At 42.4% G+C, this 14,034-nt stretch overlaps 1 protein-coding gene across 5 annotated transcripts in view; it reads right to left on the minus strand.

The window, feature by feature from the left end:
- LOC129863842 (netrin receptor UNC5D-like) overlaps positions 1-14,034 on the minus strand; it is a 323,353-nt gene that overhangs the window by 21,026 nt on the left and 288,293 nt on the right. For 3 of the 5 annotated variants that reach the window (XM_055936163.1, XM_055936166.1, XM_055936161.1), the window contains 3 exons: positions 9,566-9,740; positions 6,391-6,621; positions 1,841-1,990 (listed from right to left, as the gene is read on the minus strand). In XM_055936163.1, coding sequence (XP_055792138.1) covers positions 1,841-1,990; positions 6,391-6,621; positions 9,566-9,740 — 556 coding nt within the window. The remainder of the gene's footprint in view (positions 1-1,840; positions 1,991-6,390; positions 6,622-9,565; positions 9,741-14,034) is intronic. The other 2 variants (XM_055936165.1, XM_055936162.1) reach the window with 1 other exon arrangement.

Raw genomic sequence — 14,034 nt, forward strand, 5'->3', positions numbered from 1 at the left:
TGTTTGTCCAGAGCTCACTGGTGAATGAAAACTCTGAGGGCCCAGAATATTTAATGCAATGTTGCATGTTTGCTAGCACGATCGGGCTGGACCAAGTTAATAGTTGATACAATGTCTGTTTCAAGTTCCTTGCAGACAGGCCATGCGTAGTCAATGTGATTTATAAGATATTTATTTTTAAATCTGGATATTTTCTACTTGCAGGCTGCAATGTTTTTATTTTTGGGCGTTTGTAGGCTATTTTTACATATTGGCAATAGAAGTTCCTTTTAGATTTGTATTATTTTCATTTAGATATAATTTGGATTAACCACATGATATTGATTTTGAGATATGAAGACTTCGTTATAAATTAAATTGTTTAATGAAAATGTACATATGGAAATCATAACTGGCATGCAGATCAGTAGAAATGGTATGATAACTTGGCACTTCAAATGGAAAAGGTTGCCAACCGTTGGTGTAGCCTATTACCGTTATCTTTAAGAGTATAATGGCAGAATCTGCGAAGGCCAGCAGCAGCGGGCAACAGGAGGAGGTGTGTCGGGAACAGGTTGTTTTCTTCTGGTTAGGCTATATCGATCTCTGGCTCCCTCTTTAGTATTTTGTGTCTTCATTCTTAATCGCAGTGCTTAAAGGATCAGACAAGCTTAGTAGCCTACATATAGTTGATTTGTTAAAACATACTGTAGGGTTTGTCTATATATTGAAAAATACATGTTTAAAAATGTCTACCAATCGATTGGTCGAAAGAACAGACGACTCTTGGTTGACCAAGATTTTTTGTATATAGACCTAATCTAGCTCTGGGCCCGTATTCACAAATAGTATCAGAGTAGGAGTAGTGATATAGAATTAATTTGGCCTTTTAGATCCTAATTAATAAGATTACATGGGGGGACCTGATCCTACATCAGCATGTGCCTCAGCTTCTACTCTGAGACACATTTTGAATACCGGTCCAGGATGAGAAGATTTGCTAAACACTATGCCTGAATGCAAGCTAATTGTATTGCTCTCTTTCCTATATTTCACCTTTCAACTACTAGTTAAAAGGTCCAAAAATATCTTCTTAGCAAAGAGTGATTTCTTAAGAAATAATTTTGTAGGACTGTCTAGGAGTGGTCTGAGTGGTGAGGGGAAAACTGAAAATGAGCTGTTATTGGCACTCTATCTGGAACTCTATTTCTTATTGGTCTATTAACTAATTTACAGGTTGAAATTTCAGGCGGTCTTTTCAAACAGCTCTTACACTAAAAGGGCATTATCATAATTTTCCCAATTTCACACTATTATTCCAACCTCATAGTGTGTAAATATATACAAAACACAAGAAAATCACAGTAATGACTGCTCTTGGCTTTTAAGACCAGACCAGGTCAATGATCACTTTAGCCACTAAACGACTTCAGCTAATCGTTGAAGGGCAGCAGCCTCTTGGGGATGTGGTTGTGTATCCATGAGCAAACTGAATTGGAGGTGGCCAGTCTTAAATGACTTGCATGTTAACATTCCATTCTTCAAAGTCAATTCAGTTAATACATACTGTGTAGTTTCAATGACAAACAAACAGCAAGTCAATTAATATGTTGTGTGTGTCTGTGTGGGTGGAGAACATAGTTCTGGTCCCCTGCTGCTGTCCCTGCTCTTTGATGTGACCACCGAGGAAGAAGAAGGGATGGTTGAAGGAGGAAAGGACTGAGGAAAGGACTGATGAAGGGATTGTGGTGGAAGGGAGGTTTCTGTAATGATGGGGTTCCATGCACACCCACAATCCCTCTCTAACCCCCTCCCACATACCCCCCGACACCCGCTCCCAACACATTCCTCCATCCTTTACCTGGCAGGTGGTGAAAGGCTTGATGCTCCAGAGGAACTGGGGGACGTCCTGGATGGAGAGCTGCAGGCTGAGGGAGTTCCCCCTGAACAGCAGCGTCTTGGGCTCCTCCAGGAGACAACCGCCTCTCACCCGCTCGGCCGATGCCACTTCCTGATAGGGAGATGAGGGAAGGAGAGATAAAAGGGTGAGAATTACATTAAATCCGGGTGTGTTTACAGCGTTGCAGAACAGTATACATGGATTACAGAACATAGAAAACCAATATTACTCAGTCACAACCCCTCTCCTTTATCTGCAACCCCCATGGACTGCAGTGAGAAGCAGTGCTCTGAATAGGGTTGCAAAGCTACCGGTAATTTACCAAAGTTACTGGAATCTTCTGTAATTTTGGTAATTAACAGAAACTATATGGCAATCTATCGTAACGTTGTTAATTTATACTTGAATAACATTTTTTTTTTTTTTACCCGTAAAAATAATAAATTTATTATATCCGTGTCCGTATTGTCCGTGAGTTTTTAGTAGATAGACGATATGGTTCTAGAGAAAATAGCCCAATTAATGAAAAAAGCATCTAATCAACAATTACCTCTGCAACTCATCCAAATATTGACTTTTTTCACAACTGCCAACAGTTTGCTGCCAGAACATTGACAACAAATACATATTGACATAGTAAAATAAAATGTAAGTGTGTAAATACATCTAAAGGATATTTCTTTCTGAAACCCTCATATTAAACACCAATGGTATTCCCTAAGTTGATGGTTTATATTTAGGAAAATGTTTTACAACTTTGTCATTCTGTTTTATTTTAAAATCATCTTATTTAATTATTTCATATATTTAACATGTGACAAGGCCACACGGAGGGCCAGAGACACCTGGGATAATCTGAAGTACCCAAAAGGGCCACTAGATGTATTGTGACAGATTGCATAACATCCTTGAAAGATACAAAATTCTGGTAGTTTACTGGTAAACTTAAAAAGTTTCCAGTAATATACCCTCCCTTTGCAACCCTAGCTCTGAACAACTAACTCCCCCTGAATATCTAAACAGCTCTAACCAGTTACATTAAACAGCTCATGGGCAGATTAGGTATTCAGTTATCCCCCTTTGCAAGAGAAAGCAAGTGGAAGAATTGCTTAAAAGGCATTTTTCCTCATTTAGAAAAAAATTCCATAATCATGTCACGCTTGGAATGAAACCTCCCAAACACACAATGAAACAAATAAACAAATCCTGGCATCAAAACGTCCAATAAATAAGATCAGGCAGCACAATTCCCCTAAAATGCTGTTTCAGTTGAATTCATTGACATCACATGAGAAGCCACACAAAGAGACAGAAATCAAGCCTAATCTTCCAGAATAGCATTTTCTATTGATGAAAGGACTTTGGTGATTTCACGCTTTTTGGGTTCTCATCCGTGGGTATTGTTGTGTGATTCTCTAGGGAGACCTGGAGCTGAGTGTGTGTGTGCCTTGTGTGTGTCTGTGCGTACGCATGTACTGTCTGTCTGTCTGTCTGTCTGTCTGTCTGTCTGTCTGTCTGTCTGTCTGTCTGTCTGTCTGTCTGTCTGTCTGTCTGTCTGTCTGTCTGTGTGCATGGGTGTGTCTGTCATCTCCATCACAAAGTGAAAGGCGTAGGCCTGTGTTTCCCAAACTCGGTCCTGAGGAACACAAGGGGTGCACATTTTGGTTTTTGCCCTAGCACTACACAGCTGATTCAAGTAATCAACTCACGATTAAGCTTTGATAATTTGAATCAGCTGTGTAGTGCTAAGGCAAAAACCAAAACGTGCACCCCTTGGGGTCCCCAGGACCGAGTTTGGGAAATGGAAAAATCGCAACCCTGCTGGGCATCGCAAGGGAAATCATTCGTCATATGAAGCCCTAAAACCCCCACCAAAACAAGACAAATAAAAAGGGCAGAGTGACAGAGATAGAGAAAATTGGCTGGTGGGTTCCCCAAATGCAATTTCTCTCTATTCACCATGCAAGGCTCCCCTCTGACTGATGCGTCCAGAACTGAATCTGCTCCAATGAGCCAAGATCTGTCCAATCACAACCTCTCTGGAGAATAACACACAGATTTAAAGCAACTGGCTGCTGTCAGAGGTGTATAGGTGTGTGTGTGTAGGTGTGTGTGTGTTTGTCTTTTTGTGTGAACGAGGCAGAAAGAGGATAATGGGTGTCGATATGAGAGAGAATGAGAGAATGATTGAAATTAGTTTGTGTGACAAGGCCGTAGCTACTCTTCATCGAATACGATCCATACATCATCTCTTTACAGAACTAAAGAGAGAATGCACACACACACACACTCTCTCCCTAACCATCTCTCTTTCTCTTTATCCTCCCTCCGTCTGTAATGTGTGTGCTCCCTTGCCAGGTTCATCACACGGAATAGAATGCTAAAACACGTTTAATTAACACGCTGCAAATATTCAATTAAGCCCCAGAAAGAAGACAGGGGACGAAACATTGCAACGTTGTCTTTGTAATTAAAAGTCCCTCCTCGTTGCCTAGTTGTCGAGCAGTCTCTCTCTCTCTCTCACTCTGTCTCTCTCGCCCTGTCTCTCTCTCTCTCAATTCAATTTAAGGGAAATAAAAATGAACAGTAAACATTACACTCACAGAAGTTCCAAAAGAATAAAGAAATGTCAAATGTCATATTATGTATATATAGTGTTGTAACGATGTGCAAATAGTTAAAGTACAAAAAGGAAAATAAAAACATAATATGGGTTGTATTTACAATAGTGTTTGTTCTTCACTGGTTGCCCTTTTCTTGTGGCAACAGGTCACAAATCTTGCTGCTGTGATGGCACACTGTGGTATTTCACCTAGTAGATACGGGAGTTTATCAAAATTGGGTTTGTTTTCGATGTTCTTTGTGGATTTGTGTAATCTGAGGGAAATATGTGTCTCTAATATTGTCATGGCAGGAGGTTAGGAAGTGCAGCTCAGTTTTCACCTCATTTTGTGGGCAGTGTGCACATAGCCTGTCTTCTCTTGAGAGCCAGATCTGCCTACGGCGGCCTTTCTCAATAGCAAGGCTATGCTCACTGAGTCTGTACATAGTCAAAGCTTTCCTTAAGTTTGGGTCAGTCACAGTGGTCAGGTATTCTACTCTCTGTTTAGGGCCAAATAGCATTCTAGTTTACTCTGTTTTTTTGTTAATTCTTTCCAATGTGTCAAGTTATTCTCTTTTTGTTTTCTCATGATTTGGTTGGGTCTAATTGTGTTGCTGTCCTGTGGCTTGTGGGGTCTGTTTGTGTTTGTGAAAAGAGCCCCAGGACCAGCTTGCTTAGGGGACTGTTCTCCACGTTAATTTCTCTGTAGGTGATGGCTTTGTTAAGGAAGGTTTGGGAATCACTTCCTTTTAGGTGGTTGTACAGGTGGCTCTTTTTTAGATTTTTATAATTAGTGGGTTGGCCTAAATCTGCTCTGCATGCAATATTTGGTGTATTTTGCGTTATTCTCTCTCATCTCCGGTAGAGCGTGAAAATCTGACGGAAGAAAGAAAGTCACAATGTGGAGGCGTGACGACGGATATGTATACACATACACACACACACACACACACACACACACACACACACACACACACACACACACACACACACACACACACACACACACACACACACACACACACACACACACATTACATTTAAGTCATTTAGCAGACGCTCTTATCCAGAGCGACTTACAAATTGGTGCATTCACCTTATGACATCCAGTGGAACAGCGACTTTACAACAGTGCATCTAAATCTTTTAAGGGGGGGGGGTCAGAAGGATTACTTTATCCTATCCTAGGTATTCCTTAACACACACACCTCCTAGCAAGCTGTCCTGTGTACAGTTTAACCTTTGCATAGTACTTTCTATCAGATGAAACCTACTACTGCAGGCTAGCTGTTAGACAAGGGTTACTGACATCTTGTCCTCTCACAAATTACTCTCAGCCTAAACTAGTGTGATAGGCAGTCGGTCAATATATCCATCCATCCGTCAGCCAGTCAGTCAGTCACTCAACCAGTCAGCCAATCAGTTAGTTAGTTAGCCAGCCAAGTAGCCACCCCAGACTGATCGCTAGAAACACACTTTTATTTGGGATGTTTGAAATGGTCCTGAGGACGTCGATATATGCCTTCCTCGGTGCACACCAAACAAAAAAGAGCTGGAGAGCACTGCTCAGACCACTGTGATATACCAGTTCACAATGCTCTTTCTCACAAGCCCTGTGAATGCTGATGATACCTGATGCTAATAGCGTGTCGTTTTTAAATTATTTTGTTTTAAGTCTTCCCCAAACCATAGGTCTAACCTTGGTCCCTCTATCCTAAACTTAACCCTTTGAGTTGTTTTTGTTTTAACCCTGTAACCACACAGAATTTACCCTGTATCCACATGGAATTAATGCATAAAAAGTAGACATTCATCCAGGTCGAATTTCGAAGGGAAACTATGCGATCTTGTTGGCCACCCATCCATTCACCCATCAAGCCATCCATCCATCCATTCACCTTCTCCATACCTGGAATGCGTAGGGGGTGTCATCGACACAGTACACTCTGAGGCTGTATCCCAGTGGATTGGTGTTGTCTGCACTACCGAACACAGCCAACCTCAGCCTCTTCACAGCCTCCTGGCTCAGAGGCACCCCCACCAGGGCGTAGCGCCCTGGATGCTCCAACAGCAGGTGGCAGCACTGAGCCTCCAGCAGACAGTAGCAGGAAGTGCTCTCCTCCTCCACCGACATTACTTCCTGTGGGAGAGGAAGAGAGAAGAAAATAAGGAGTTAGGTGCGGGTTGGGGCCTTAATCTGATGGTTTTTAACGTGGAAAAAGCCTGGGAATGGATAAAGAAGCAATCAGCACATTGGGCATCGTGAACAGTAACGTGATTACCACATAACCGTATGCATAGGTCATTTCTTCTTCATTCTGTGCTAAATTCCCCTCCTAAATCACCTACTGCACCATCCCAGTGACCCTGTGGCCCTCTGTACTAAGCTTATAAGGCATGGTTAAACCCTATAAAGCCAGGCTGCATGATATAGTAATGTAATCCACTGGCCTAGATGCAACACCTGGCCCATTAGCTCTGCAGCAGACATAAGGAATCTACTTTTTATATAGCTCATCCTCACCAGACAGCCAGCCAGGCAGGCAGGGGAAAAAATGATGGAGTCAAACACCCCAAAAGCTTAGCAGCATTAAGGGAAAATGTGAGGAAGAAAGAGAGGAGTGAGAAAGAAGGTGAGGAGGGGGCAGAGAGAGAAAGACAGAGACAGGGGGGATGGGAGACAAGGGGAGAAAGAAAGCGAGAGAGAGAGATTGAGAGGGAGCGGGAGAGAGATGCCTTCCATCTCTGGTAATGTCACTAATTTCAGCGATGGTTCACATTTGAAGAGGCTGGCCTGGCATTCTGCCTGAGATAAAGGGCTCATTATTTCACAGTAAAGGAGACAGGTTGCGCCACGGCTCCTTCACACGGGCAAGACGAGGGTGGCCTCTCTCTCTCTTTCTCTCATCTCGGTCTTTCTCGCTTTCTCAATTTATTTCAATTCAATTACCAATCTCTCTCCCTCTTCACCTTCTCTCTCCCATTCTCTCTATCTGTCTTTAAACATTTCTCTCTCTCTCTCTTTCTTCTTTATTCCTCCTTTTATCTTTTCCTCTTCCCCCTCCTCTCCCTCTCTCCTGTCAGCATATAACCCACAGCGCGCACACACACAGTCATTCGTCGACTGGTCTTTGATAGCAGCCTTTTGTGTAGCAAGCGTCTCTCGCCAGCATATTATATCCTGTGTAAATGTCATAGGCAGTGAATAGGCCAGGGCCTTTGATCGTCACAGGTCGACCGCAAGGCACAAGGAGCTCTGAGCTCCGGGGTCAACTCTGCCTAGATGAGCTACCGGTCACTCTCCAACACTCCTTTGATTAAGTAAGTTAAACATTAAAGTTCCAATGTAGCTATATTATCTCAATATTAAATCATTTCTGGGCAACAATCAAGCACCTTACTGTGTTTGTTGTCAATCAAAATGATACAAAATAAACAAAAATACTTTGTTAGCAAAGAGCAATTTCTGGTGATGACACCATGACTCCATCCCACCAAAACAGTCAGAAATTGTAGGTGTTTTTTTAAACAGCTCTTACACTAAAAGGGCATTATAATAATTTTCACAATTTCACAGTAAAATTAATTTGTTGTGTTTGTGTGTGTGTGTGTGGGTGGAGAATATAGTTCTGAGCCCCTGCTGCTGTCCCTGCTCTTTGATGTGACCACATAGGAAGAAGAAGGGATGGTTTATGGAGGAAAGGAATCTGATGAAGGGATCGTGGTGGAAAGGGATGCTTCTGTAATGATGGGGTTCCACGCACACCCACATGCCTGTCCGCTCTCAGCAAGGCTTTTCAAACAGCTATTACAGTAAAAGGGCATTAGTTTATTTTTCACAATTACACAATATTATTCCAACCTCATAGTGTGGAAATATAAAACACAGGACAATCACGTTTTTTACTGCATTGGGCCTTTAAAAGAACATCGCTGATACGTCTGCTGGATAGACGGGTGGATGGATGGAGAAAAATGGAGCGTGTGGATTAATGTCGGAGCTCAGAGCTTGAGAGAACGAGGGAGTCCCTCCGATCCCACCCCTCCGAGTGGGATGTTATAAGAGGCAGAGTTTCTTTTTGAGAGGTTGGTTGGACTTGAGCTTTCACTACTTTTCAAAGAAGTCCATGCTAACATGAGTGAGTGAAATAGTTCCTCCTAACTGGCAGCTCAATGAACCTCAGTGGAATAGAGGTTGAGAAGTCAGTATGAAGAACAGAATATGTGGAATTTAGATTATGTGATTGAATCTTATTCTCAGTTTTAGGGAAAAAGACAAGGTGAACACTGAACATTCCTACTTTTTTGTAAGGAACAAAGAAATCGAAATCAACTGTAATCACAATCTAGTATATGGAAATGTTTCATTGGATGTGAGCATATTGGGTGACATTTTCCTTGCACATTAATAGCCCATGAAGGAAGCAAAGTTGTAGAAAATAATCGTAACATTTTAAATAGATGGCACATAATCAAATCCCCGAGCGGACAAGGTAAAAATCTGTCGTTCTGCCCCTGAATGTCACACCCTAACCTTAGAGAGCCGTTTTATTTTTCTATTTGGTGATGTGGGGTGGGCATTCTATGTTTTGTATTTCTTTGTGTTTGGCCGAGTGTGGTTCCCAATCAGAGGCAGCTGTCTATCGTTGTCTCTGATTGGGAATCATACTTAGGTAGCCTTGTTACCCACCTATGTTGTGGGATCTAGTTTTTGTACAGCTCTTGCGCCTTGGTCTTCTTCAAACATTCGTGACACTGAACAAGGCAGTTAACCCACTGTTCCTAGGCCATCATTGAAAATAAGAATTTGTTCTTAACTGACTTGCCTTGTTAAATAAAGGTAAAATAAAAAAATTATCTGGGCCAGTTTGGATTTGATTACAGTGGCAGGCATTTGCATCGTCTGGAACCCATTTTAATGTTGTTTACTTGAACTCCGGTTACATAAACTCATGGATATTATAAAAGGAAAGTTACAATATCAATTGTGAATTATACAGAGTCTTTTACACAGTTAGATTCGGAGAGAGAAAATGTCACACTGTTCCTCTAAATGTTCTGAAATGTTTTCAGGATAATCTCACCTCCCACTTGTTATCCTGTGTCTGCCTCTTGAGGCGGATGCTCCAGTTATCGGCGGCAACCTCAGCGCAGTGGGCTATCGTCATGGCGACGGGACAGGAGAGGTCAAGGCCCAGCGGACCGTACGTGACCTCTGGGCTCAGCAGGACCTCCTGTCTCTCTTCTGATAGGGTACTGCTGAAAACACACATACAAAAACATCAGGATGGGTTTAGACTCCAAACTCTCCACAGACAGTGTACATGAGAGGAACATGAAATCCAGAATAGGGCATGTTTCTTAAACAGTGGGTAATGGCTTTACATGAGCAAGAGGGGAAAAAGAAACATTGGCATATGGTCCCATTCTTGCGAACACAGAAACTTTGAAGGGCTGCCATCAGTCCAGAAGGGCCTGCACTACTACACATAGTTTTACAGCCCAGCGCTCAATGAAAAGTGATGTCTGCTTGACTTCATACTATTTGAGCCTCAACCATCCTTCAGTCCTGCTGCTGCAGGCCTGGGGGTCAATCTCACTGTGGGTAGAGTGGTCCTGCTATACCCTGCTGTCACAGGGCCACGCTGGTGTCCCCGCCTAATCCTGAGTGACAGGTCCGATTAGCGACCAGAGGCAGAGTCAGAGGAGTGATTCCAGCTAAACTGATTCACTGGACACTCTAATGAAGGGATCAGGACCACTGTTTGTTGGTGTTGAGTGTTACATCACAAACATCCAAATACTGACTGGCTGGAATAGGTCTGTTTGGGTACACAACCTGTTTTTAGGAGGAAACAAGTAGGCTAGCATTCTACTGTGTAGGGTAGGCTAACCATCAACGGAGAATAAAAACATATGCAAGCATATGACTGTGTTATATTGTTTTCTGAAACATCTGTTGAACACCATATGGGGTGAACAAAGTGAGATCAACCTCGCTCGCCACAGGATTTTCACTCTGCTTTATCGTTATTTATTTTTCAGATAATTATCAGTGCCTATTGTGTAAAATTTGTCTCCATTGTTGAAATGAAAGCAATCAGCAGCATAACATTGACAGGGGTTATGATCTCTCATCTAAAAATACAGAATAAATAAACCAACAGTGGTGAAAGCCTGCAGCTGTGCTGCATGTATGTGTGTTCATGTGCGCACGCATGTTTGTGTGTTTGTCTGTGTGTGTGTCTTTGTGCGCTATGGTAATTAGGCCCACTTGTTAGAGGAACATCAAGGTTACCTGCAGATCGGACTCTAACAATTAGCCTGAAGAGAGGAGAATAAAAAACATTTGCTCTTCAAAGAAAACATGACTCGGAGCAAAGATGAAAAACTAGAAATGTTTCATGGTTCTGGCTTGAGTATCTCGGGAACAAATAGAAATGATTTGTTCAATGGAATTAGGTTGTGAGGTGGATCAGGTAGGGTGACTTTGGGTTATTGATGTTTTAATAATGGATTGGAGTGTTTCATGTTGGAATGATTTGGCTGGCATTGTGATGCTGAATGATATTCTATGATCCACCGAAACTCTTATTCTGAAAACATGCAAACAAATAGACTACCATTTTCTAAGCATTAATTAGCTCCGTAAACAAGATAAAAAGGTCAAGTGAATAGTAACATGATTGCAAACAGAGAGAGGTTTGACTGAAGGCCACCTGTAGTAACCCCTAATCAACACTCCTTCTCTCACTCTCGATCGTTCATCCCTCTATTGCAACTCCTCCTAACAACCTCACAGTCTCCCTCTCACACCTCCATTCTTCGTCAGCCACACTTTCCGTTTTCACTCCCTTTCACTCGATCTCTCATTCACACTTGGTCACCGATCGGATCTCTACAGAGATCTCCTGACCTCGTGTTAAGGCCACGGGCTGTACCGTGGTGGCCTGACAAGGATCAAACCATAACTGCACTTCAAGGCACTAACACGCCGTGGGGATTTGATTGTTTCCTTTAGAAAAAAACATCATAACAACCTTGGATACTGTTCCCTATGGAGTTTCAAGCTTTTCAGTGCACAACAAGACCTCGTTAGCTCGCTGAGTCGAAGCCAAGGCTTTAACACATTAGATGAGGCTAGCGCCATGAACTACCTCTGCTACAAACACGTGACATGAAAAACACTGAAGAACAGACACACTTTCTGTGTGTGTTAAGCATAAGGCTCCCCAACTCCTCTCAATACAAACTTTCCAACTCAACTCAGCACCGCTAACTTCGACGGGTAACTGTTCTCCTGATCTCTCAATAATATCTAATAACCCCCACCAAGGCCTCTAGACTGCAGTGTGAAGACTTCCCTAGTGAGGAAAAGCCTCTCATCTCAGTCTCCATACTGCAGCCCTGGAGCCACCAAGGCTGAGCTGATCGATTCCTATCCTGCAGCCGAGTGGAGATCCACCGCCAACCGCCTCAAGTAGTTGGATTCGTCCTGAAGTCTGAATAGGAGGTAAACATTTAATTTCTCCCAGGTTCTCTCTATGCGCTTGTCAAAAGATTGTGATTGACAGCTCAATGGTGCGCTGCCCTCCAGACTCCCTCTAATGCCAGGCAGGAAGTAAACAGCAAACAACGTTATCGGGACCAGGCAGAAACCTAAAGGTGTGGGCTCAGGGAGATCAAGGAGTGTTTAGAGTAGCGCACACCTCACAGGACAGACACAGGCAGTCCACCCCTAAGCTCTGAGGCGTAAACTATAGGTGACCTTTGATCCTTATCTTTACCCTCGCTACACAGAAGCCTCTGGGGTGCTCTGAGAAGGAGGAAGGAGGAAGGAGGAGGGATGACATGGATTATAGCCACATTTGATCCCATGCAAGTGACAATCAATGTCACTTATTTAAACTCCTTGAGAAGTCGAAATGTACTTTCCTTGATGGGGCCAGCCTGTTAACCAGGTTGTCAGGGGTGATAAGTTGTTGGGATGGTTTCATCCAAGAGATATAACACATTTTTGGTCTGCAAAGCAATCACAAACAAAATGATCCAAAAAGACTGACTCATGGTGGCGAGATAACTTCTTGAAGCCTCTCAGAGAAAAGTCAACAGTATTACATTTCTTGTGAACGTCTTTTTACTGTCTTGCCATTTTCGCCTTGAGTAATAGCCTTGTGAAAGTCTTGACAGCTAAGTCATGGCAATGGGCTCTCCATAGCAGGCAATAGTTACCTAGAGTCTCTCTTAGTCTGTCTTGTTCTATTTGAAAAATGATGGCAGATACCCTTAACACTGAAGACTTTAACATTCACAGCCTTAACTAGTCACACAGGAAGGAGGGGGCTGAGCCAGCTGCTGAGCCAGTCGCTCAGGGCTATGCTGCAATGTCTGCAACTGGCCGTGTCTGCAACTGCCAGCCTCTTCCTGACACATCAAGTCCTCCCCTGTAGAGTGTGCATGATGAACTAAGGCTGCATGCTGGGCGGTGTATATAGTGGTTCGTCAATTAAACGTTTTCAGGTTACGCCGCAGTGCATTGAGGTATATTATGGTATATAGTACGGTATATTGCATCACCGCAAGGGGGAGTTAGAATGCTGATTATGCTTTTAGGTTCGGTGTAAATCATTGGTACCCAGGAGCTAACGTGTCTCTTGATGGATGGGTGATAGAAACCAGACAGAAACTGATCATTGTAAACATCAAATTTGAATGAACTGAATGATAAGGATGAAGAATGGCGCAGCCATATAGCCTCGGCTACTAAGCACAGATAAATTAAACTCAAAACATGCTATTCTGTTCTTTTGAAATATATTATCTTAGTATCATGTTTTTTATGACCTTCCTAAATGAAAGCCTCATATAAAGCAGACATTCGGTATTGATGCAGTGAGGGGCGCAGAGAAATAAATAACATTTAATTGGTAGTAGGCCCGGATCTAGATTCTATCTGAACCAATTAAAACATGCAAAATAACCTTCTAAATAGGCCAAGCCTTCAATAGTAACTTTGTCGTTGGTTTCTGAAGAGTTCAGCTCATCCACTCAAGCAGGCACACAGACTCACTAATTTATCGCTGAGTCTGTGTGCTTAACTCATTACCGAATAAATAACAACAATAGAAAGAAGCCTCTGGTGGCTTTAAAAATAAAAAAATCGCATTCAACTCTAAGGTCAAAACACATCGACTCCTATCGATTTACAGCATTTCCCTGATTCAGATTACAAATGTGCAAAAGCCCAATTAGCGGGAGGGATAAGGGGCATCTTCTAGTCGCGTGCGGAGCTCAAGTTTATAACAGCTGTCAGTCAAAACCAATACAGTGCTGTGAACCGGAGAATGGGCTACAATGAAAATAATCATAAAGGCCAGGATATTATATCAACAAGAGAATAGAGAATGGAACGAGTCACATTTGAATTGAAACTACCAGATTGAATTGCATTTAAATGCCCAATTGTATTTCATACAATATTCTGCCAATAATGAACTTCGGCTTGCTTGACCTTCTTCCTTTTTCTCTTCCTAATGAAATATATAATTCAATT

The sequence above is a fragment of the Salvelinus fontinalis genome, chromosome 10 (assembly GCF_029448725.1).
Source record: "Salvelinus fontinalis isolate EN_2023a chromosome 10, ASM2944872v1, whole genome shotgun sequence".
NCBI classification, from domain to species: Eukaryota; Metazoa; Chordata; class Actinopteri; order Salmoniformes; family Salmonidae; genus Salvelinus; species Salvelinus fontinalis.